This window comes from Eutrema salsugineum, unplaced genomic scaffold (genome assembly GCF_000478725.1).
Source record: "Eutrema salsugineum unplaced genomic scaffold, Eutsalg1_0 scaffold_14, whole genome shotgun sequence".
Taxonomy (NCBI): domain Eukaryota; kingdom Viridiplantae; phylum Streptophyta; class Magnoliopsida; order Brassicales; family Brassicaceae; genus Eutrema; species Eutrema salsugineum.
Window position 1 is genome coordinate 4,480,291 of NW_006256877.1, and position 27,653 is coordinate 4,507,943.

Sequence of the window (27,653 nt, forward strand, 5' to 3'; positions counted from 1 at the left end):
TTGGAACGATCTCGAGTGTAAAAGTGACTTAGGAAAGCCTCTCTACACTCTTTCCACATCTTTATTGACACAAACGGCAAAGTTTTAAGCCATTTACTAGCTCTACCAGTCAAAGAAAATTGAAAAAGAATGCACATATGGTAATCTACATTTTTTGCTATGGTTGTACAGAGTTCTTCAAATGATTCAATATGATCTATTGGGTGTTCTGTGGGATAACTATTATATTTTAATTGTTTAAGTACTAATGTAGTGTACCCTATCTTCAGAATCTCCATCCTCGAGTAAGGGTAGTCGTATTGCACATCTATCTTCAAATAATTTGTGAGCTATGTCGCGCTCACTAATCATTTGTTCACCTTTCTTGGTATGTTTTGGTTCTCCAATCGCACCATTGCCATCATCGATTGAGTCATTAAGCTCATCATCAGATGAATCACCATCTAGAAGAGGTGGCTTATCATCGAGAGGATCAGGAAGTTTTTTCTGATCTTCCATTGAAAAGTACCTGAAAAAGGCAAAGAAAAGTAAAAGTAAGAAATTTTTCTATAGAAATAAGCAGAGATTTGCAACGAAAGAGATCAAAATCCTCAGCAACGGCGCCAAAAACTTGATGTTAGAGGATGCAAGGGTTACTTCTAGCTTCACGTTTTAAATTTATAAACCCTAAATATCTGCAAATGCACAGATGTACGTTGTAATATTTAGGGGTCGAACCACAGAGATTTTGAGTTTCAGTGCGCATCAATCAAATACTTAAAACTAATAAAACAAACAAAATGGGGGGGGGGTTTTGGTTTCGATGTCACTAAATCAAAGATGCAAGTCAATATTAAAAGGTTGTAAAACGATAAAAAAAACTAAACGCTAGGCTTAAGGGTATTCTCAGGGGTTCATGAACTGATTTAATGATAGACAAATAAATCGATAAAGGTAATCAACTAGTGAGGTTCCTGAACTCGAATAGGCACATGTATTATTAGCCAACTCTCGTCACCCTAATCAACTCATTACTCAAACACGACAAATAGCTTTCGTCTCTTGCCGCAAATAAGATCATGCATTACTATCAGAATTTGTCTACGCTCACAACTCTCTATAGGTAGCCTTCGTCTCCTATAACGATTCGCTCGTATCCCTTCTAGGTCAGGTAATCCGATAAAACACTCTCGTGGCTCCAGTTAAACCTAAGATCAGTTTCTAAGTGGCTAGCAAAAAACAAAAAACATGCATTAAGAACAAGAATGAACGAAGGACTTCTAGAAGATTATAAACCCTAAAACTAACAATTCATCAGATAAAGACATGAGATTCCCTTTAAAAAATCCCTTTACAACCCAACTGGGAAATTACTCAGACATAGCTAAGTTTAACATCACAAAAGTATAAAGGTTGCCGTAAATTGAAATAGAGAAAAGTAAAGGAATGAAATACGATATGAAGAAGGAGATGCGATGGTACCCCTCTTGGTGGCTCCTCTTCGTGGGCGGCTACTCTCTAAAGCTCTTGGTGAAAATCGGCTGACTTGGGCACACCCTCTCTGAATGACCTAAAAGAGATATATATATATATAGTGTATGGAGTCTTCGGGAATGACTAGGATTCGCAGGAATAATGACGAGAACGTCTTGGGCTTTAAAATGGGCTTTTGAGGCATGGAAATAGGCTTTCCGCGGTCTATAAAGTCGCAGCCGCGGTGGATGGTCTTCCGGCCGCGGGTGGGAACTTCCTCGACTTCCAGACTGTGTTGATTCGCCTTCAGTGCAACGAGCATAAATGGAGATCTAACAGTTAGATTGCTTTGCATTGGAAATCTGGTTGACTTTTCTATCTTGTGTCCACATTTGGGGATGATCAGACGGTGGGAAGGTGTTCATTTGTTATCAAACTTCCAACGGCTTAAATTTATCCAAAATTGTATTTTTATTCCAAAATGCATTCTTTTTGTATAAATATCTTGAAAACTCTTTTAAAATTTTAAAATATGGAAATCACTTTAAAACCATTGAAAACTAAGTTAAAACACCTGAATAAGTTCTTAAAGTCATCCATAAAAGTTCGAAATATGGTGTTATCAATATTTCTAATAATTATCTTATTGAATTAGATTTTATATTATAATTTTCAGGTTATAAATAAGGCGTTTACAATTTTATTCAGTTTTGGTATTTGATTTCGATATTGTGGCGAGGTTAATCATTTTCCTAATATTGGTGATATTTCCATCATGGATTCAGAATGGTAAAAAGAACGGTTTGTTCAAATTTGAAAAATTAACAAGGATTACAATTAACAAAACAATTGATATTGTCAATGATCCCACTGCTTCAAATATTATTTGTTCACAATCATTTGAATCAAAGTGTTTGTATATTAAGTATCAACCAAAAAAAAATCTTGTTGTGTTATTTCCATTCATAATAATTCTTTCCAATATTATGATGCTTAGTATTTATATATATACTAGGATACTGGCCCGCACGCATGTGCAGGCTTGAATGTTTTTTAAAATTTTAATTTTTTTGGGTATATTGTTAAGTTTCTGGGTCGAGTGTTATAATATTGATATTTGACAGTGTGTGTGGGTAAAATGTTACTAATTTTGGGCTGAATGGTATGTTATTAGTATAAGAATTGGATTGTGTCTTACAATTGGCTCATGTTTGTAATTATAAATTCTAAGTAATTATAATTAGGTATGTATAATGAAGAAAGTGCAGATAAAGAATACATGTAATTATGAATACATACATTAATTTTATGTTCGTAAGTTATTCATCAAAATGTGACATATATGAACATATTTTATAGATTTTATGTGAAGATGTATTCATTTATTTCGAATTGTTCTTCATTTGGAAATTGTGATAAATCAGTCAAATGTTATTTAATATGTTTTAATTATAAAGGACTTTTGGGAAATATGAAACACATCGAAGAAAAATGAGGAGTCACTCTGTACGAATTCTATAAATATACACCATAAGAGAATTTTGATCAACTAACCAAGCAAAAAATTACTCACTCAGACAAAACTCATACTACAATTATTCTTCTCATGTGATCCTCACACAGACGTACAAAAAATATGTTTATATGAAAGAAAAATACACGTTTTTCTACATAATATTTTTTGTGCATCTGTGGAGAATCACATCAGAATAAGTAATTTTATTCATTGTGTTGCCATAGAGTTATTGTAATTATATTACTTCTGAAATCTCACTTTCGACAAGAAGTATACTGTTAGTACTTTATACCAAATTCTGGATAGAGTAGAAATACAAGTAATTTTGAACAGTAGGTAATGAGAAATGTATACCGTTTTCCATAAGTTTTTGTTATTGTTGATTTTTTATTATTCACTAGAAGTTTTAGGAAAAATTGTCCTTGCTTATGTAGGAAATTGTTACTTACATCGAATGCGATCTAATATTGTGCAATTATCTAAAATAACAACAAATCGCATTTTTCTATATTATGTATTTCATTTAAATATGAAATTTAAAAAGTTGATCAATTTTATTAGAGATTTCCAAAATTTGAGATATATTTTATCTTATTAACAACTAAGTTACGATTAATTCGCATCAACAATACATTAAACTTACAATTATAACAGTTTATTAACTAAATTATGAATTATAAGTTAATGTATATTTAATGAAATGTTAATTGGTTGACTGTTGTAATGATTATGTAATATATAACGATGGAAAATGTAGTATTTAGTAGATGATTTCCTTACTATTTCATATATTCAACATAAAAAGTAATTTAAAAAATTAAGACGATGAAAAACAACAAAATGAAAGTAACTTATTGAAATAAAGATTCAGCATGCAATTTTATAACTAATCTTAAGAAAAACATATAAATCTAATTGACCGGGAATAAGCCCATTGCATAGCAAACTTCTCTGAAGGTGTGTATACAACACCATTAACTGTTCGGATATCTTCATAACTGCGAGGACTTCTAATGATATTCAACAGACAACCCAAATAAAAAATTTCCCCATCATAAATTGAATACTGTTGAAGAATAGTTGGATTTCCTGAACCTTTCACCCGTGGCCTCCACTCATGCAATGTGGTATTCCAGACAAATTGATGAGATAATTCAGTGTAGAGCATGAATCTGGCAGTTGGATATATCTTTTTACACTCCATCCAAGCAATAAATTTTGTATTTTTCATTAGTTTGTCCACCTTGTTTCACTTGGGAGAATTTGTTCTTGGTAGATGAAATTGAATAATTTCTGAAAACAATCACAAGAACTTGTTAAAACAGTTAAAAGAAAACAAATAATGTATGATAAGAAGTTATAAAGGGTAAGTCTCTATAGTTCTATACCAAGGATTCTTAATAGAATAAAGTTGGACGCAGAAGGCTTACCTATCATGTTCATAGCAGTAGAAATGGAGAATATTGAGAATTTTTGTTCAGTGTAACAAATGAAGTTGCAGTTCACAAAAGTATGATGTGAATATATAGATGGATTAAATAGGGCATACACGAATATACGAATAAGTTAAAGATGCAATATACATCTCGTTATAGAAAGTAACAACAATATATCAATATCCTTCATATTATATTTTTAAAAATCCAGAATATATGTAATTGCTTCATAAGAATATTAGTTCGAAATTATCGGAGCACAATATTATGTTACAATATATTGCGGTTTAAATCAAACTGTAAAGAGGAAAATCCAAATTTTAAAACATTTTTGTATGAGACAAGTTATGTGAATTGGACGAAGAAGACTTGTGTAAATATTATGTCCATTTATCAAAAGCGAAAGTGAAAAAGTCAAACAGGTTGGTTGAAACAGTATTCCCAAGAAAACATAGAAATATGGTGACATTGAATATTTTTTAACTACCCTATCCTATATAAAATATGAGGTAGCTTCTATTATAAAAATACTTATAAAATTTACTCTGCAACCCTAAACGCGATTAGAAAAAAATGGAGAATCACCAAGAAAAACATTATGATGAAAACGGATTAGTAAAAATGAATCCACCACCATTGAACATGAGATTTGGTGTGGAAGAAACACCATCACCTCCTCCAATTTCTGAATCAGAGATGAAGCAAAATAATATGTGGGAAGAGATGAATGACTTTCTGAGCAAATCAACTACGAAAGCCATCGAGGTTCCTTCTGAGGTGATTTAAACTTTAAATTATTCTGTTTTATTGATGATTTTTGTATTATTGGATGTTCATATCAATATGTAATATCTGCAGCTTGATGAAGAAAAATCGACTGATGATCCAAAGGAACGTTGCAAGAACGGAAAACACGATCTCCATCTAGATCTGGAGGTAGGTTTGAAATGTATAGAATGCGGCTTCGTTAAGACAGAAATCCGCTACCTAGATATATCTATGTGGGTAAGCTGTTAATATTCCATTAATACATTGATTTGTTTAACTAATATGTTTGAAGTTAACTACGTAATATGTTTTTGAATATTGTAGGCACATAAGAATAAACGTGGAAGGCGAAACTTCGAAGTTTAGCTAATATTATCTCTGTTTTTTTGTACCTTAATTATCTTCAATAAAATAAAAATAATTTTTCTCCCACTTCACTTTCTCATATATGTGTATTGATTCGTAAGATTATAAGCTCATCTGCTACATTCATTATAATCCACAAACATTAAAACATAGGCAACAGAATATAATATTTTACACTCAACTCCAAAGGTAATGAGAAAAGCTTAACAGTAGTTGTCAGCACTGAAATACAAACGTCAATCGGAATTAATTTAAAATTACTCTTACACGTAAAGTTGTTAATAGATCAATAGTGCGCATTGGACAAAAAAAAATCAATACTGAGCAAACGTTGTTAATTACGTAAGAAACGTTATAGTTGCATCGCGTGGCATAATTATAAATAAGGAAACTCATAAAGGATCGTAATAAATGTAATTTCCAAGTCTACCGTAACAAATTAGTATAGTAATAAATTTGGCATAATATGAAAAATGGCCGTTAAAATATTGTAGTTGTATAATTTGGCAATATGTTATTATTATGGAAATGTGAAATATTGGATGGAAGAAAATGTCTATAAAGGAAGTAACATTTCTAAATTCAAATGAATTCTATATATATATGATATATGTTATATCCAAAACTATACATATATACATGTAAAATATATAAACAATAAATACAATGATATTAAAGGACACAAGTAAAATGGTAATTAAACATTGCCATAAATAAATACTAAATATTTCATTACAAATATACAAAAGTAGGTTCAAATATATCCCAGTTTTATGGGTAAATATTACATAATGTTTGAACGTTTAATAGTTGGTATTAAAATATAAGTAGAGGGATTAAAGTTATGGCCAGCTTGGATCTCCATGGATATCGGTAAAAGGAAGCCTGACATAAAATAATTTCAAGTTAACAATCGAAAAAAGAATAAAATAACCCATATAACTTATTATATACATTAATACCAATTAGAAAATTACCAGTCAAGAAAATCAGAAACCTCTTTTATGTGAGGATTGAAAAGTATTTCAGAATGGTCTCCAGCATTTCTTATGCGATGTCTCCCTGTATGATTTAGAAATATAAAGGGAAGAAATGTTAGAAGCCAAATTAACATATAAACAAAGTCGAAATGAATGTTCTCACTCGATTATAAAATTTTATTATTAACCTTCGAAATCATAGGTCAGACGAAACATGCGCAAAGTCAAGACTGTTTCATAAGTCTTCCCACTTCTTCCAGAAATCCAGAGCAGTCTTTCCAATGAGTTCGATATCCATATCATTATAACTAAACCAAAAATTATATTACAACAACATTAACTAAAATATAAATACTCTGAATTATAAGAAAAAAGATTGGCCTTTACATATATAGATGATAATATAAAATGTCTTACTTCATGTCCCTTATCTGAATGTCCAATTTGTGAGAAGGTCCAAAAATCATCTCGTATGGGTCATCAATGTCAGTACTTAGATCATCATCAACATAGATGATTACGCCGATCAAATCTACCAAGAAACATTTTCATTACACAATATTTATAACCCTATATATTAAATTGAATAAAGGTGAGAAGCCTAACCGATAGAGTACTCAGTAGGGAAATTCCCTCGAATAATGGCATCAAATGGCATAAAATCAATCATATGCTTAGAATTGACTTGAAACGTCTTGTCTACAACAGTATCGGCGTTCATGTTGATGAAGTGGTAGTTTATAGTATTTCTGAAATATCTGAACGCATTGACAACGTTGAAGAATTTGACATAATTCCATTCTCCTTCTTTAAACTTTGGACCGAGGGAAGAAATAAGATCCTGATCTATAGATGCCTCTATATTGTAACCCTAAATTCGTGAACCAAATAATCATTTCAGAGATTCATGTGTTTAAATGTTCATAACATGCAACAGAATTAAAAATTTTCAAAATATGAACTTACATTTTCGTCACCGAGGATAAGATGCAATTCCTGGCGATGATTACTGTAGTTGAATTTTTCCCAAACTCGTAGAACTTTTATAAGGATTCTTGAGTCAGATTTTGTGGGAGAAAGATACTCAAGGGCACAATAGCGAGTCATGTTTGAGGAAAGTGGTTGTTTTCTGGGACTTTAGGTTTGTTTTTAGTTAAGATGACGAGAAGTTTTTCTACTTGGTCCTTTTATATGTATAGGAAAACAATAGAAAGTATAGGGTTTGAAAGGATGTGTCGTTTTGTAAAATCCGAATAAATAGCAACCTTTGACATTTATTACATTAAGTGACTTACGAACAAACCAAAATGGTTACATTCAATTCATTGGTATATTTAACTTTTATATTGATTAAATATATATAGTAAAATATGTAAATATGGTAGGAAAATGCCATATCTTGTACTGACTACTTCTTTTTAATTAAGTCAATTACTTCATTTCATTAATTACAAATCATGAATGAGAGTACAATACCGGAATTTATGTACTCTATTTTTTAATACAGACACAAATCACGGACCATCCAAATTTTGAATATCATTGTTATTTTTTGTAATCAAAGAAATAGAGTACGATTCTCGACAATATACCCAAAAAATGTAATTGTTATTTAGAAAATATAAAATATTTTCATTGGATAAGTTATCTCAATCAGAATAATTTAAAAGTATGGTATAACACTATAAAAATAAGAAAAAAGGAACAACAACTTCTTTTACTGAGACTGGTCTTCATATTGATCGTGGACCGGAGGAAAATCATTTGAAGATGCAACCTGAAATAATATTAGGATTTTTTTATCATTATAAGCGTTATGTCAATATAAGAAATATAACTATCATATATTTAGAAAGATTATATTATAGGATACAATATCAAAGATGGAATAAACATACGTCAACCTTGCACTTTCCACTTCTGGGGTAGGAGGATCCTCGAGAATATCAGATATGAATCTTTCCGATTCAACTATCCATTCATCTATATACATAGACATACTCACTATTTGGAAAAAATATATATGTAAAACTTGTAATTCATTAAAAATATCAAATAATGAGGTAGATAGTTACCTCTCCATCTAGTGAAAGAGAAAAATCGCAATACAATAATATGCCTAGAAGACCTTTCACGATTCGTCCAAAGATCTTCAAATTTTCTTGCCAAGTTATCCCAAGCAATACATTTCAAAGTTCCTCCACTGTATATTTAAATTATTTAGAACATTATTATTATACTTTAAAATTTATAAAAAATATACAAATAACAGATGTTCTAAGAATAAGTTGTACAGACCTAAAATCTTGAATTTTAAACGAATAAGTGGACGTTCCGTGGGTGTGCCCGATGTATCGGACATAAGAACTCCTAACTGAAGTTTCTGAACAAATGTGACAACGCCGAGAAGATCAACTGCAACAATAAAGGACTGTCTTTAAATACATGTTGGAGTTCCTTAGATGAACGATTTAAAAAAAAATGTTGTAAGAAACATACCAAGATATCTATCTGTATAAATAAATCTATATAAAATATTCATGAAGGCACAAAAAGAGTATATTCCTCTTGAAGACTTTGGATCGGTTTTCTCAACAATGGTATCTTCGAGGAAATGTATATGATAGTTGTTTAATGATATACTTGGATGAATCACTCTGTCAGTAACTTCAAAATTACCAAGAAAAACCCAATCTCCTTCAACCAATTCATACTCGAATTTGTCCATAATATCATATTGAATAGTAGACAGGATGCGATTGCCCTACACAATTTATAAAAATAAATAATTTAGGAAAACATTCCTAAAACATATGTTTGATAAATCTTTTCAAACTTGAAAAACTTACAAATTCATCCGCAAGAACTAACATCCGATTAGGTCGATCGAAGAGAGTATAATCATAATAATCTCTTAGTGTCTGAAAACAAATACGATATCCGCCGTTTGAAATCTGAAGATCGGAAAGTCTTTCACAAGGAGACATTCTTTGTTTTAATAATTTTATAAAGATGGAAGATGAAAGAGAATAAGGAAATGAATAGTTTTCTATGTGATGGAGTAAAACGGTTACTGTTTTAATGTCGTCTTAATTGAAACTCTCGTGTAAATTTATGCCAGTTGGTTGGAAATAAAAAATCACAAATTAAAGTTTTAAAAAAAATATAATTAGGGAAAAACAATCTAGGACAACATTAAAGTTCCACGATTAAATAAAATACGCCAAAAGATTCCACAAAAACCGCAAACAAAATAAGGAATAGAGTTCAAACGTTATCCACCCATTAGACAAATTGGTTATAAATATCAAAAGCAATAATCAATCACCAGCAATGCATTTCTGCAATAAGTTCATTACGATGTCTTGCTTCTTCATAACTTCATTGGGATCTCTTGCTTCGGTCGCTTTTTGTTAACAGATCTTTCACCTACATCCAAATAGTCGGGACTCTTAATTACCTTCTTAGAATAAGGAGTGAGTGAAGATCCAGACGATGGATTCTCAAGTTCATCTGAACTCGTAAGCATCAACGGTTGCTGGAGACATAGGTACATTGTTGATGTCTTAATTTAACTAAACGATGAAAAAAGTGAGCTTTAGAAGTTTTTAAAAGTTTATCATATATTACCTCTGATTGAGAATCCCACTCAGTTATAATGTCGACATCTTGAGACCATAGTTCTACTATATACGGAGACTGGCTTCCTTTTGTATGTTCTTCTGAAATTGTTATTTTGAAAAGCATCCTCATAGTTAGGAGCTTTGTCAAGCCATCAGGGAGCCCTCTTGGTAAATCATGTGCATCATTATATATAATGGATTAATATTGTTTAAGAAAATGTAAATATTGCATAATGTATACAATTATTACACAAATAACCTCATCATTTTGTTCCATTATTGACTCAGCTGAATGACCTAACAACCTTTGAGCAGTGTCATCAAACATAAGGAGGCGGACATCGACGTCTGAATCATCAATTACAAATAATACATTATAGTACCTACATTGTTTGAAAGATAATAGAAGAATGAGTTATTTAAAAATTACAATCATAAACATGTAATGTAGTGCCGGAATAAATGTATGATCAGACGAATCAATGTAATAAAATAAGGCGAACTTTTATCCAGTCAATCAAAGAAAGTCAATATTTATAATTCTGCTATATATGCTAGATATATTACCTAAGAAATACTTAATAAGTAATGTTTTCTTAACTTTATGGGACAAATCATTGTATTACCTTGCGACAATGGTATCATATGAATAAATATCACCACAATTCTTGCAATTGAAAAGAAGAATCCTCTTATCGTAATCTTCATCATCAGACATAATTCCATGCTCTAAAACTTTGATGTTGCAAGGTTTGCATGCCCAATAATACCACAGCTTTGAAGTGTCAACGTCTTTGACCGTAACGCATGTGACAATCTTGCCAGACTATAACAAAACCATTAATATGTATATAGTTAAATGTAAATATATTTATACCATTTTCAAAATATATAGCTCATACCACTTTTGTATCACGAATTCCAGCTATCGTCTGCCTCCTATTTTTCAAACCTAAGAATTTTTCATGGTAGTCAATAGCACCACCCCAAAAAGTCGAATAACTCTGTTCCGCATGCACAATCATTTGATTGTTTTTTGACAACCTACAAAAACGTAAACAATAATTATATAATTTCTACAATTTTAAAATGATTTTAAATTGTCACATAACATACTTTTCTCTGAAGTCTTTCATGATCTTGAAGTCAAGATCAAACAGAATTTTGGTGGAGTTAAAAGTGTTTGATATTGAAATGTCACTTATACTCGGAAAACATAAAAAAGAATAATTAACAAAATAATCCAAACTCAATCTCTACAAACTGTATATATATGAATAGGGGATATCGTGATCTAACCTTTGTACTCTTTTATACAGACAAATCGCATTACACACACAACAATAGCAGCCATATGTTTATTAGTGTACTCAACAGTTGCTTTAGCATATTGTCCCCATAGTGTACATTTCAGTTGGACATCGCTTCATCAGTAAACATATTAGCGTTTAATTTTTTAAAATATTGTTATGTTTATTTTGGTATGATATCATAACTACTTACTTGGTATCCCGAAGTGTTATCATTAATTTCTCGCTGATCCAACTTTTTCTTTTAGTTTTTATAACTTCCATACTCCCAACGGTGACAATTTGTCCAATGACATTTTCAAGAAAAAATATTTGTATACAATGTTAAATATGTACATTATTATAATATAAATTTCATAATCAAGATGATGACATACCGATGAGGACGTTTTTGTCGAGTTTGTCTTCCTTGATTGACTTGAAATCAGACAAATATTTCTCTGGCAAATCTGATGGAAAATCTTAATCTCCTTAGCACGGGTTGTCCTGCACAAAGCGATCTTATGGTAATGGAGTCGTCCTAAAATCATCATAGTATTCTTTAATTATGAAGCAATTAATAGAAAGTGATTTTCCTTCTATAAGGATCCCTTTATGTTTTGCGATCAATTCTTCGTCAACAGTAGCGTGAATCCTAGTGTCCTGTGAATCACACGTAAATAGTATTACTATATAATCTATAGATTACTTAAAATAAGAATAAAAAAAATACATAAGATCGCATACAAACCTCTTCGTCAACCAATACCATTTCTATAACAAAGCTAGACTGCCTATTCTTGACTTTCCAAAGTGAAAATATAGTAGCTCTAACTTTCTGAACTTCACTTGATTGATCTAATTTGGCAAATGGAACTATAACAGCTTAACGTCTGCGGACTAAAACCATTTTAGTGAATGAGAATGGTAGAGTTTTAGGGTTTACGATAGGTGGTATATATAGGGAGAGGAAGTGAATGAAAACATTTTAAAAATGATGTTAGGCGGGATTTCAATTATTTTGAGAAAGAGAATGAAATGAAGAATATGGATATTCGGAATGTGCGTAGAAGTAGGTATTGTTGCGGGAATATTTGAGAATCAATATTCAAATTGATTTAATTGCCAAAATTGATGTCTAGTATTAAACTGTAACATAAATTCTTGTTTCTTTTTGAAAAATTAAGATTTCTGTATATTTTGTTACATTAACTCCGGTAAATCCTGCTAATAGTTAATGTAATCTTCCATTTTGGGAATCATTTTTATTTTCTTACACGGAAAAGTTTTTAAAAATCAATAATTTCAATAAATTCAGAAATGGGCTTCTCAGACGTATAAGGCCAAAGAGTGTTTTTAAAATACAGATAATTGGGTCGGGTCGGGTATAAAGATCCGCGTGTTTATCCGTTTATGATTTTCTATTCTTTTGTTTTTTTTTTAAATAAGAAAAACTTGGACAGAATTTACACATCAGCATCATCATCCAATGAAATTGCGCAGAGCTAGCGACATTGCCATGTCACATTTGACGTGGAATAAACGTCATCATTGACGTTGGCAAGGAAGCTTTTCTAAGCCAATCAAATTAAAACAAATCAGATTTTTTCATTAAACTACATTCTCATTTAATATATAGGATATATATATATATATACAATACGTACCAGCTTTCTAAATTTTCTAAAAACCCACTTTAAATTTCCAAGTGTTATTGTTCCAAAAAATTACAATTAATAACCAACAATAATTCACTAATTAAGAGAATAACCATATAAGAAAGATGGTTACTATATTCTATGTATAATATATAATATATACTACTATACCTTTGAACATCTTCACTCTCTCTCCTACAGATTCTCTAACTCTCACACAAACAATAACCAACAATAATTCAACTATACTCACGCAAACGTATAAATCTTTTCATAAATCTCTCATCTCTCTCTCTTCTACATATTCTTTACCTCACTAATTCCTCGCTGCTGCAAACTTGTCGCCACTGCTGTATCGACAACCTCACACAAATATTTTTTTTTGGTGCAGCTTCTCTTGCCGACTCAATACCAATAGTCCACTATTAAGCCTCTTTTACCGAATCCACATGGAATCTCATCAGAAATTAACTTAAGAGAAGTCAATATGTGTTTTCCACATCAAAACCATATCAAAGAGTACCCAGATTCAAAAAAACCAATGCGATCAATTTGGACCTTTACTTTTCTCTCCTTGTCAGTTTCACCTCTTTTTCAAATACGTAATCGCCAGCAGAGTCTGTTTTTGGTGGAGTGTGAGTTTTCATCTTCACTCTTTTGTAAATGTGTATGGAAGATCTAATTCTTTATTGAATGCCTCTATTTTAAAAAAAAATTAACATTGGAGTTGACGGTAACAGATCATTCAGATTGGCTGTTCTCTTGTCTCGTCACTTTTCTTCTCTTCCAGCGTCTTGTTTGTTTGAAAGTGTAGAACGTCTATTTTTATAAATTTGATTTTAACAAAAAATTTGATAAAAATAACAAAATATATAGAAAATATATATAAAATATCTCATTATATTAATTTTTCTCCTTTAATGTACTCATGTCCTTTCGCAGTCTATTACACTTATCAAATTCATACTCAGTTGGAGATGAATGTAACATTGTAAATAATGAGTTAATATATAGATGAGCAAAATGCACAGAAGCTTCTATATTTTTTTATAGACAGTATCTATTTATAAATTGTTCAATTTGTTATCTCTTTTATGTTTTTTTTTAGTAGTCATGCTATATTATTGATAAAAATAGATTTTTTATGTTATTAGTATCTTTATTGACGTATGAAAAAAAATTGGGATTTGTTTTTCCAAATTAAAATTATGTTAGATGTGAAATCAAATCAATGTTTTTTTTGGTACTAAAATATGATTTAAACAGTTAACAGTATATAAGTTATGCAAAAAAAAAAACATTTGCGGAGTCAAAATAAATATAATAGATTGTCTATTCTTTCTTACTAACCTCTGTTATGTTTGTTTGTATTTACAAGTTGTTAGTATACTGTTAGCCAGTAATTTTCTAAAATTTAACAGAAAATCTTTCATTTCAGGTGTTTGAAGTGATTTTTTTTTTCGATTGTCACAGCCGGTTAAGTTATTTTTTTTGCAGTAAAATGTTTACAATATTCTTATTACAATATTATATCTTCGCATTACTTTTTGCCTAATTTAGTAGGTATACGAACAAGTTAGTAGTCAATCTTCATGATAAACTTTCCAATATATTATATTTTGAACGTAATAGTAAGTTGTGAAGAGACTCGAAGAAATAAACTAACTACATGTAACTTAGAAAAGTATTAATTACAATATATTGGCAATGTAATCACGTATGAGGAATTGAGGATGCAGATTGACTACAAAAACTTCAACATAGTTACTATCATTTAGTAAAGTATATGCACATTTAGAGAGATTTAAAACATATTTACAAAATTACCAAAGTTACTTCCATTCTCTCCTATAAATACACCCACATTCTCATTAGTATTAATCATCAATAAAAAGTAAAAGAGAGAGTATCATTAAAAAGAGATAAACAAAAAAAAAAAAACATGAAACTCTTAGAAATAATGATATGTACAAATGTTTTGTTGATAACAATGGCGATATGGTTCGTGCCCATCAGTTACGGTCATGGAGCCGAGGCCCCGATGGTTGGTGATGTAGCCAACTCACCTGGAAGTGGAACCAATGGACTCGACCCTACTTGGTATGACGCACGAGCCACATTTTACGGTGATATCCATGGTGGAGGCACTCAGCGTAAGTCTTCAATTGCCAATATTTTATTCGAATTTAATTATTGAGATAATGTAATTCATTTGGAGCTTGTTTGAAATATCTAAAATTCTTAAGGCGTAATTCATTTGGAGGAGCAAAACATTATACTATAATTATCATATACTTCTGTTCCATCTTTTTTTTTATCGTACACTCACTTTTTTTCATTGTAAATTCAATAGAGGGAGCTTGTGGATACGGTGACCTAAACAAACAAGGCTATGGTCTAGCCACGGCGGCGTTGAGCCAGGCGCTTTTCAATGACGGGTACACGTGTGGGGCTTGTTTCGAGATCATGTGCACGAATGATCCAAAATGGTGTTTGCCCGGATCCATCAAGATTACAGCTACAAATTTCTGTCCAGCAAACTACACCAAGACGACAGGCGTATGGTGCAATCCACCACAGAAACACTTTGACCTCTCCTTACCAATATTCCTCAAGATCGCACAATACGAAGCTGGGGTTGTCCCGGTTAAATACAGGCGTATTCCTTGCGCAAAAACCGGCGGTGTCAAGTTCGAAACCAAAGGAAACCCTAATTTCTTAATGATCTTGCCGTACAATGTAGGAGGAGCCGGAGATATCAAGGCCATGCAGATTAAAGGAAGCGGAACTGGATGGATAACCATGAAGAAGAATTGGGGACAGAACTGGGTCACTGATGTTGTGTTAACCGGACAAGGCTTATCGTTTAGGGTTGTGATGAGTGATGGGATTAGTAAGGATTTTATTAATGTGGTACAAAAAAATTGGGGATTTGATCAGACTTTTGATGGGAAGATTAACTTTTAGGAGAATGATTTGAGTTTTGCTAGCTAAGTGACTTAGCCAAGTCATACTGCTAGATGAATAAAAGAATTAACAGATGTATTGAGTTCAAAAGTTATAATAATAATAAAAATATTTCAAAAATAAATGAAGTTCTCTTTAATTTTCCATAGTTTAACTCATGAATTTGGATTCAACTTCAAAGTAAAGATTTAACGAGAGCCTTGAGCCTGAGGACCAAGATTATAAATAAGGCGTTTAAATTTTTATTCAGTTTTGGTATTTGATTTTAATATAGTGGTGAGGTTTTTCATTTTTCCCTATATTGGTAGTTCCATATATCATCGGATTGACGATCATAAAAAGAACAGTTTTTTCCCATTTGAAAAATTAACAAGGATTCCAATTAACAATACAATTAATATTGTCAACGATCCCACTGCTTCAAATATTATTTGTTCACAATCATTTGAATCAAAGAGTGTGTATTTGAAGTATATAAAAAAAAAACTCCTGTTGTGTTATTTCCTTTCATAATAAATCATTCCAATATTATGATTAAAGTTGGGTATTCGGGTATTCGATTTGGTTCCGGATAGGAGTCGATCGGTTCCGGATATTTCGGGTAGAGATGTTTAGGATCTATATAGATATCGATATTTTCGATTCGGTTTTTTTCGATACTATTCGGTTCTGGATCGGTTCGGTTCCAAAATTTCTAAACCGATAGATATCCAAAATTTGTTTTATCTTAACTTGTTTGAATATTTATTATATTTGAATACTCGAAATAGACTCAAATACCCAAAAATATACTCGAAAACTCGAAAATATATCAGAAAATTCAAAAGTTATACCCAAAAATCTAAAAATATATCTGAATACTGTAAAGAAAATATATAAATACCAAACATATATTTAAAACCTCATAATATATTTAATTTTTTAAAAATATACAATTATATTTTAGGTAATTCAGATATCTGATCTGATATCGGTTTGGTTTCGGATTTACCCGATATCCACGGGTATCAATGAGGAGTAATCATCGGACATTTTTATAAGTTTTGGTTTGGGTTTGATACCTCTATTTCAGTTTGGTTCTGGTTTGGATATTCGGGTTTTTTGCCCATGCCTTATGATGCTTAGTATTTATATATGTAGCCAATATGTACCAACTTTCTTAACTTTCTAAAAACCCACTTTCATATTTCCAACCGTTATTGCTTTGGCGTACTCGTTTTTTCTCAAACATCTAGGTACTCTAGTTGCGGCTTTATTTTAACTTAAGAGAGAAAATATCAACAGACTCGGTTGCCCGAAAAACACATTAACAAGGTCATTAGACCATGGAAATGCATATACCTAACAATTTTTTTCGTATTTTGTTGTTACAATGTGTATTTACAAGTTGTTAATATACTATTAGCTAGGTAATTTTTTAAATTTTTACGGAAAAACTTTCATTTCAAGTGTTAAAAGTGATTTTTTTCGATTGTCACAGCCGGTTAATTATTTAGGCAGTAAAATTTTTACAATATTCTTATTACAATATTATATCTTTGCATTACTTCTTGTTTAATTAAGTAGGTGTACGAACATGTTTGTAGTCAATATTCATGATAAACATTCCAATATATTATATTTTGAACGTAATGGTAAGATGTGAAGAGACTCAAAGAAATACTAAACTAACTACATGTAACATAGAAAAGTATTAATTACAACTAGGAGAGAACCCGTGCATATGCGCAGATCTTGTTTTAATTTATATTTTAAATAATACATTTTTAGAATTTGTATTGAATTTTATTTTTACCAGCAATGTTTTTTTCGTTTAAAATATTTATATTTTCCGATTTCTTCTAGATGATAAATTATTTGTAATCTCTTCCACACCGGTTGTACCAAATAATCCAATTTTTCTCCTACGGTAATGAGGAACTAAAGATCTACTATTTTAATTTATATATAAAAACGTAATAGCTCATAGAAAAATTTACCATTTTGAGTTTTTTTGGTTATATATATTTTATTGATTAAATCTTTTTAAAAATTACTAAAAAACTTTGTATGACATTTTTATGTATCCATTTTTTTTACTATTATTTTTTAATAATTTTTATCTCTTTAATCATTTATTGAATATTTTTGTGTGTTATAATTTTATTAGTTAGAGTTTTATATAAGATTATTTAAAACTTCTTAACTTATTCAGTCTGATAATTTTTTTCACTTTCATAAAAATTTAATTATACTTTTAGTTTGAAAATGTAGTTTAAATCACTTGGAAAGAAGAAATGGAATGATGTATTTCGAAAAATCTTATATTATATAATATTATAAGTTTTGATATATTTAAAATAAATTTGAATTTATTTATTTAAATACATTTGTTATACATATTAATATTTATTAATGTTTTTTAATGTTTTTTTTTTAAATATGATTAATTGTGTATTTCATTAAGATTTTAAATGGATAGGTGGCATTTTCTCCAGTGCTGATGTGACAAACAGCTGGAAAAAGTTGGCCAAGTTTTATATATAATATATATTGGCAATATAATCACTTATGAGGATGCAGATTGACCACAAAACTTCAACACAGTTTTTATCATTTAGTAAAGTATATGCACATTTGGAGAGATTTAAAAACATGTTACATAATTACCAAAGTTAGTCCCATTCTCTCCTATAAATATACCCACATTCTCATTAGCATTTATCATCAATAAAAAGTAAGTAAGAAAGTATCATTAAAAAGAGATAAACAAAAAAAAAACATGAAACTCTTAGAAATAATGATATGTACAACTGTTTTGTTAATAACATTGGCGATATGGTTCGTGCCCATCAGTTAAGGTCATGGAGCCGAGCCCCAATTGATTGGTGATGTAGCCAACTCACCTGGAACCGATGGACTCGACCCTACTTAGTATGACGCACGAGCCATGTTGCAGGCACGTCTTCAATTACCAATATTTTTTCGAATTTAATTATTGAGATAATGTAATTCATTTGGAGCTTGTTTGAAATTTCTAAAGTTCTTAAACCGTAAAATTCATTTGGAGGTGCAAAACATTATACTATAATTATCATATACTTCTGTTCATTTTTTTTTTTATCGTATACTCACTTTTCATAGTAAATTCAATAGAGGGAGCTTGTGGATACGGTGACCTAAACAAACAAGGCTATGGTCTAGCCACGACGGCGTTGAGCACGGGACTTTTCAATGACGGGTACACGTGTGGGGCTTGTTTCGAGATCATGTGCACGAATGACCCAAAATGGTGTTTGCCTGGATCGATCAAGATCACAGCAACAAATAAATGTCCAGCAAACTACACCAAGACTACAGACATTTGGTGCAACCCACCACAGAAACACTTTGGCCTCTCCCTACCAATATTCCTCAAGATCGCACAGTACAAAGCCGGGGTTGTCCCGGTTAGATACAGAAATATTCCTTGCGCAAAAACCGGTGGTGTCAAGTTTGAAACCTCAGGAAACCCTAATTTCTTAACAATCTTGTCGTACAATGTATGAGTTGTCGGTGATATTAAGGCCATGCATACAGATTAAAGGAAGGAGAACCGGGTGGCTTACGATGAGGAAGATTTGGGGACAGAACTGGGTCACTGATGTTGTGTTAACCGGGCTTATCTTTCAGGGTTGCGACGAGTGATGGAATTAGTAAGGATTTTATTAATGTGATACCACCTAATTGGGGATTTAATCAGACTTTTGATGGGAAGATTAACTTTTAGGAGGCATGATTTGAGTTTTACTAGCTAAGTGACTTAGCTTAAGTCTTACTGCTAAAAACATAAAAGAATTAACAGATGTATTTGAGTTCAAAAACTATAATAATAATAAATAAATAAAACATTTCAGAATATATTAAGTTCTCTTTAATTTTCCATGATTTAATTCATGCATTAGGTTTCAACTTCAAAGTAAAGGATTTAACCAGAGCTTTGAGTTATGGACCAAGATTACCCATTAAACGTAGCAAATGTTAATTCAATTTTTTGGGTCCTTGACATTTCCGGTTTTGGTTCGGTTGAAATTATTCAGTATTAATTTATCCTATGCAATCTTCAACAAAAAAAATTAACAAAAAATAATCAAACCAAAGTAAGTAATTTATTTTGATAGAGGACGGTGTATTTAGAGAAGAACAGAATTGAGTCAAACTATGTTTAAACAAAAAATATGACAAATGCTATAAAAGTATGACTACTAGACCAAAGTAATAAGAGCTTCTTGGGAAATAGGGTACTTTTAAGTTTTTAATTAGTTGAATGGGTGTGTTTTTGATATCAGGTGCAATCTTCAACATTTTTGAACAGTGGCTTTTTCATAATGACATTTCTACCCTTATTAGAGGAAAGGATGAGAGAGAAACCTCTGAGTGAAAATTTTGTTTTCTAACACGTACAACTCACTCTCAGTTATAAAACGCAGTCGTTTTTTGTACAAATGACGTTGTTGGGCTTTTGGGCTTGGGCATGTGTAGTTTTATAATAAAGGTAGTTTTATTTTCTCTTTCTTCTTTTTTGAGATTATTTTTTCCTTTAAATCAATTGTTATAAATTATTCATAATAATAAAACATTTAATAATTTATATATATATTAAAAATATAAAAAAAAATTTTTGTAATATATACAAATTTAAAAATATTCACCATTTGATATACAACTATCAAGTATTCATTTGAAAATATTCACGTGAAAATATTCATCCTTAGATATTCACGATTTGGTGTTCATTCATTTAGTGTACACGTAAATGTATTCACAATTTAGTGTACACTAATGTATACATAATGGTGTACACCAGTGTACACAGAAAGGTATTCACTGGTATTCACGACTTAGTATTCATTCATTTGGTGTACAACATTTGGTATTCACTCATATTCATAGGTATTCATTCATCTGGTGTACACATAAAGGTATTCACTATTTGGTATACACCCGAAAATATTCACTCAAAGGTATTCATCATTCATTTGGTTTACAACTATTACATATTCACAATTCAATATACATCTATTAAGTATTCATTCAATTGAATACCATAACTGAATACCTTCAATTGAATATCATGCCTAATGTATACAACTGAAGTATACGACTTTGAATGTTTGCAGTTTTTAAAATAGATTTTGGTTTTTGTTTTTCAAAAAATTATTTTTTATCCAATTATAATTTTGACAAAGTTGATTCCTTAGTTTTTAGGAAAACTAGTTTTTAAAATAACTTCCAATTTTCAAACAAAAACTAAAATCTACTATTTAGAAGTTTTATGTCGAGATTTTTTTGTTTAACAGTATATATATATATATATATATATATATATGATAAGTCTTAGCTCAATATATTTTGTACATAAAATCACCAGTTTCATATTATACACACAAAAAATCTAATAAATTAATTTTATTTTTTGAAAAATAATAGAAATTTATTAATAAATTAATATACTCAATTTAATAACTTTTAACACATGAATCAAATCTCATATGCATTTATGAGACAATGTGTTTGTTTTTTCTAACTTCATAACATAATCTATGTGCATTTTCATTTAAGTTCCTATTTATAAAATTTTGTGAGTTTGATATATTTATTTTATTAAGTTTTAAGTATATGATAAAATAAAATTAAAAGGTATAAAACATGCTTTTAATTATTTATTGTACACAAGAAAATATAGGAAATATATTTTCTGATTGAAAAAATATATATCTTTATTTTAGCAATTTTAAACACTTTAAACAAAACAAAAAGAGTTTAAATAAGAAAAGATATAAATCAAGATCATATATATATATATATATATGTATTATAAAGACAAAAACCAAAATGTAAACAATCCACCATTCAAGTTTTTTTAAACCAAAATCTACAGAAAAATCAAAAACTAAAATCTGAAAACCAAATACCTGAAGCCAAAAACCAAAAACTAAAAACTAAAAATCACTCAAACATTCATGACCTACATGTCTAATGTATACATAACTAAAATATATAACAAATTTTAAATATTATCTGTTTTAACAAAATTCAAATTTCAAAATGTGTAAAAAAAAATCAAAATATTTTTAAAATATATATTATTGTATTTTTTGTTATTTAAAATAATATATAAGAGTGAATAAATTAGAAGAAGAAGAAATCAAAAAGTGAAAAGAAAAAATAATATTTTTTAATAAAAATCTGTTTTTTTTTTTGCTCTCTCGGTACCTCTCTCTTCTCTTTACTTCTTTTGTTTTCTCTCTCTTCCTTTATTTTTGTTTTCTGTCATATTTATTCGAATTATTTGTTTTTTTAAATCAAAATGCATTGAAATGTAATAATAGATAATAGTAAAGGATGATATAGTTATTGACCACAAAAACTACCCAAAGACATTACCTTTTTAAAAACACACCCTTTCACCAAATTAAGAACTTAAAATTAAAACTATCCTTCCAGCCAATTTTCTCAAGTAATAATCAAACCAAAAGTAAGAAATTTACTTTTATAGAGGACGGTGTATTTAGAGAAGAAAAAAAAAATCACACTATGTTTAACCAAAAATTATGACAAATGCTGTAAAAGTATGACTACAAAACCAAAGTATGTTCTGTTTACAGAGTTACAAACCTGAGAGAGCTTTAATGGTATCAAAGAGTCTTTAAGCTTGTTTTCACTTCCAATCAAGCATATCAAGAAGCCACAAAACCTCTTCCTTAGTGTCAGCAACATCACAGAAATCCAATTGAATCCCGAAAACGTCTAGGAGCCCATCATTTATATCCTCAACTTCCATGAAAAGCAAAGAGACCCATGCTCGTATACCAGAGACAAAAGGGTAATAAGGAGACAAGTCAAGATACTCAAAAGCAAGGGCCCGGTACGATGAACGGTCGATATAGTCAAAGACAGACCGGTTTATTATCCGAGCAACCTTATTGGAATCATTCCTCCCCACAAGCATAGACACACTAACCGTCTGGTTTATAGGAATAGTGAATCTTGGCTCTGCGGGAACAATCATCTTGTAGTCAGGTTTCCCGAGATGATTCCTAAGAACTTGACTGATCCCTGACGGTAACGGTTTAATCCCGGTTTCCAGAGTAACACCAGGTATCAAACCGGAGAATACCAGTTTATCTTCTGACCAAATGTCGATGAAGAACTCCAAGTTTTCGAAGGATAGTCTTGGAGGAGGGAGAGAGCGGTTTAACCGCCGCTTGCTAAACGTTTGAAACATCTTGTAGTATGTTTCCATAGGAGGCTTGTGGCGTTTGCAAACCGAAGGCCATTTCTTGGCGCATTGACATTTCCAATAGAAATCATCACTTGCGATATCTCTCCATTGTTTGCATACACCCATGCAAGCTGCGAGATCTTCGCCTTCGAGCAATGGAAAAACATTCTTCAAGACTTCTTCAGAGAACATCTTCACGTTTGATCAACAACTACACACACACATACACAGTGACACAATTGGTTTAGTGGATCAACATTAGAGACAAAAAATCAGACTATTTCCTGAAAAAAAGGTGAAACTTTCAAGTTCTGAAAAGAGATTTGAGTTATGAATTTGACTTTCTGTAGTAAAAAAATGCATTCTTTCTAAATCATTTTCACCAACAAACTTTCAATTTCTGAGAAAGGGAAACTTCATGAAATATTTCAGAACAGAGCCTCACTTATTTGAGTTATGAATTTGACTCTCTGTAAGAAAAGCTTCATTCTTTAGAATCATTTTCATCAACAAAAACATTTAATTTCTGAAAAAGTGAAACTTCAGAAGATATATCAGAACAGTGTCTCACTGATTTGGGTTATTAATTTGACTATCTGTAAGAAAAAGTTTCATTCTTTATCCACAAAAACTTTCAATTTATGATCAGCCAAGCTAATTAGAACAAAGCCACACTGATTTGAGTTATTACTTTGACTTTCAGTAAGAAAAAAAAAATCATTCTTTTAGATCATCATTTTCATCAACAAAAAACTTTCAATTTCTGAGATAAAAAGTGAAACATCATGAAATATATCAGAACAGAGCCTCGCTGATTTGAGTTATGAATTTGACTTTCAGTAAGAAAAAAAAGTTCATTCTTTTAGATCCTTTTCATCAACAAAATTTTTTTAATTTCTGAAATAAAAAGTAAAACTTCATGAGATATATCAGAATTCAGAACAGAGCCTCACTGATTTGAGTTATTAATTTGACTTCCTGTAAGAGAAAATTCAATGTTTAACAACAAAGGCTTTCAATTTATGATCAGACAAGCTAATGGAACCAGTAACTATGATCTAACTATTTACCAAAAAACTATGATCTAACTATCTGATCATTTCCTAATTGTAATCGAATTGACGAGTTTTTTATATTTATCTCCGTAATTCATGATCCGTATGTAATTCGCTGAGATGAGCGAAGAGCGAACCGAGATACAAAACAACAATTTCAACACACTAGAGAAGTAGAAATCGATCGAATCCAATTGAATTTACTACGAGTAACATACTTTTAAAATGAGGATTCATCCGAAGAAGTTAATTCTCGATTGAAAATATCGAAACAGGACACGATCATCGGTCAAAAGAACGAAAACAAAAAACCAGAATCCCAAAGCTTCCATATCAATGATAACCAAATGAACTAACCTTTTATATGATTTGGGTGCCGAATATGGGATGGAATAGATACGATTCCACGAGAAAACGGAAGAAATTTCACAAATTGAACATTTTCTGGGAAATTAGGGGAAAGAGAAAGCAAGAAGAAGCATCTTCGTATTCGGTAGGCTGGAAAGAGAAGAAGAAAACTGAGAAATTAATAAATTAATTAATAAGAAACTTAAAGTAATTAAACGGGCTTTAGCCCAATAGATAAAGTAGCCCAAGTTCAATAACATAGGTTTTTTATATATTAACATAGCATCTCTTCACAATAATTGGAAGGGGTTATTGGGAGTTAGATTTATGAAGATTTTAGTTGATTTTAAAAATCATGAGATTTGTCAAATTTTTAAGAGTTTTGTTGGATTTGTAAAATTTAGAGAGAGTTCTATGGATTTAAACAATCTATTAAAAAAATTTTAATATGATAGATTTTGAGAATCCAAGAGATATAGGTAGTATTTTGAGAATCATGATTTATGAATTAAATTATAAAGAATCATTATGCCAATAACACTAGATTATAACAGAATCATAGAATCATTAAAATGCAGACTTTTGAATAACAATGGATTTTGATTAGATTATAAAAATCATCATATCAATAACAACTGATTTTTATAATCTCTAAATGAATAACAGAGGAATCTATTAAGAATGTAAAAATCCACAAACCAATAACTATAGAATCTTAAACTTTAAAAATCTTTATAAATCAACTCTCCAATAACACCTCCGGAGAGTAGTAAATGCGATCTTCTCTCTTCCCTTCGAGTAAGCGATCAATAACGTCTAACATTGATTTTATCACTATGCCCCTGTTTTTCCATATGTATGTACCTTTATATAAGCTCTTGTCTCATCTTTCATCCGATTACATTAGATGTTCATGGTGGTTTGTTCATGCAACACTGGTGGCCATGGTTAAGATTGATCGTCTGTGAAGAAGTGATGTGTCAGTGGTTTACCTTCATTTTCTTCAAGCATGATCAGTTTTAGGTAACCGTTTTCTCTCTCATATGTAGAGTTTATGTCCAATAACGTTGATTAATTCGGTTTTTGTGTTAGATTGTTGTCCACACCAACAATCTATCTTTTTCAACAAATCAAATATATATATATATATATCATAAATAGTTTATGTGACACCCCAATCTTGGATTCCAATAGAACGAGACTAAACCAGCGGTATTATCTAAACCTAACTAATAATTTTAGGATAACTCTTAAATCTTATTTTAAATCCAAACCAAATCCAAATCTTACAATAGAAATGAAATAACTTAAATAAATCCAAAAATGATTTGAAAACATTGTCTTAAAAAAATACGAAATAGTTTTTAAAACAATAAAATCTTTCTACATCTCTGAAGACACACCACACTAGAACTACTCATCTAGTTCCTCCCAATCATCATCACATTCATATTCATCAGACTCACCTGCAATATGGATTTAAAAGAGAGGAGTGAGTAATTTCCCAAATTACTCAGTGAGAACCAAACCAGGCACTCTTCCCACTCGATCATTTCCAACCAATATGACAAGTATAAACCCAACAAGCAACAAACAAGCACTCTAGAAGTGCACAAACAACTATCAAAGAGGCGTCTCCAATCTTGCCAGGTCACACAGACAGGCTATGTCAGGTCACACAAACAGGCTCTACATCGCCAGGTCACAAAGACAAGCACCAGGTCACACAGACAGGCTCAACATTGCCAGGTCACATAGACAGGCTATGCCAGGTCACAAAGACAGGCATGGTGGTTCGTCTTACCACCAAACGATGAATAAATGCCACGGTCACACAGTCGGCAATAATCCAGCAATCAATCCGTACATCGGCACACCTGATCCAGCTATTTTTACCAAGCACTAACCACAAAGCAGGATGAACAATCAGGTATGCTGGTGCTTCCTCTAATGAGAGTCCTAATTCATATTAATTATATATATACATGGATCTATCTAGATGCGCAGGAAAACAACCTAGACTTATCAGATCTAGACTTCCCACACCAGAAGAAGACAAAAGAGTAAGAAGAAGAACCTAGATCTAATCTTCACCTTTGCCAAATGGAGATCTGAGTTATGGAGAACTAGAAGCAAGAGAATCAAGGACCTTTTGGAAAGGAAGAGGCTGACAGCGGCTTCTTTTCCTCTTGGCCGGCAACGATGACAGTGGCAAGGATGGGCGGCGACGGTGGCTGGAGCTTGGCGATGGTTGGCTCTCTCCTTCTCTCTTTTTCTTTGGGTGGCTAGGGTTTTTAGAAGACAAATGAGGCTCCTTCTCATTTAATTCACTATTTATATATGGAAATAAATTGGGGTTGCTGGAACGGGCCTGGCCTTGATGGGCTTTCTCTAATTGGGCCAAATTTGGGATGTTACAACTCTCCCCGACTCCAAAGAATTTGTCCCCGAATTCTCCCCAACTCCTCCGGTTTTGCCCTTGTCCTCTCTTGTCCTGAAAGAGCTCCGGGTAATCCTTCCACATTCTTGTTTCGACTCCCAAGTTTCCTCGCGGATACCATCCCTTTCCCAACAGACCTTAACTGACGGCTTCCTCCTACCATTGACCTCCATTTCCCGAAATTCCAACACTACCACAGGCTGATAGGCTGCTGAAAAATTCTTCCTCACATCTACTGGCAGCTGAGGCAAAATGAGCTCTGACATTCTCAGAACCTTTCTCAAAAGCGAGATATGAAACACATCATGGAACTTAGCTAACTTCTTGGGCAATTCTAAGCGGCAAGCCACTTCTCCAATCCTTTCAAAGATAGGGTACGGTCCCATATACCTTGGCTTGAGCTTCTTCATATTCTGATGGTTGTCATTTCCTCTAAAGATTCTCAACTTCAAATATACCATATCACCAACCTCAAAGGACAATTCCTTTCTCTGCTATCCGAATCTGATGAT

General features: G+C 31.3%; 3 protein-coding genes and 1 pseudogene across 3 annotated transcripts; 2 read left to right on the forward strand and 2 right to left on the reverse strand.

Moving 5' to 3' along the window:
* Positions 1–6,753: 6,753 nt before the first annotated feature.
* LOC112088382 lies at positions 6,754–7,625 on the reverse strand. The gene is made up of 4 exons (XM_024158648.1): positions 7,485–7,625; positions 7,125–7,389; positions 6,936–7,050; positions 6,754–6,826 (listed from the first exon to the last, which is right to left on the reverse strand). The coding sequence occupies exons 1-4, from the start codon at positions 7,623–7,625 to the stop codon at positions 6,754–6,756; spliced, it is 594 nt and encodes a 197-aa protein (XP_024014416.1).
* A 7,347-nt stretch (positions 7,626–14,972) lies between these two features.
* Positions 14,973–16,141, forward strand: LOC18022605 (putative expansin-A26). Its single transcript, XM_006405587.2, has 2 exons — positions 14,973–15,241; positions 15,442–16,141. Exons 1-2 carry the CDS (start codon positions 15,031–15,033, stop codon positions 16,053–16,055), a joined length of 825 nt encoding a protein of 274 aa, XP_006405650.2. The 5' UTR covers positions 14,973–15,030; the 3' UTR covers positions 16,056–16,141.
* A 2,808-nt stretch (positions 16,142–18,949) lies between these two features.
* On the forward strand, positions 18,950–19,803 carry LOC18022606 (annotated as a pseudogene).
* A 2,780-nt stretch (positions 19,804–22,583) lies between these two features.
* On the reverse strand, positions 22,584–24,856 carry LOC18022607 (F-box protein At5g39250). The gene is made up of 2 exons (XM_006405589.2): positions 24,711–24,856; positions 22,584–23,509 (listed from the first exon to the last, which is right to left on the reverse strand). Exon 2 carries the CDS (start codon positions 23,488–23,490, stop codon positions 22,735–22,737), a length of 756 nt encoding a protein of 251 aa, XP_006405652.1. The 5' UTR covers positions 23,491–23,509; positions 24,711–24,856; the 3' UTR covers positions 22,584–22,734.
* Positions 24,857–27,653: the final 2,797 nt, after the last annotated feature.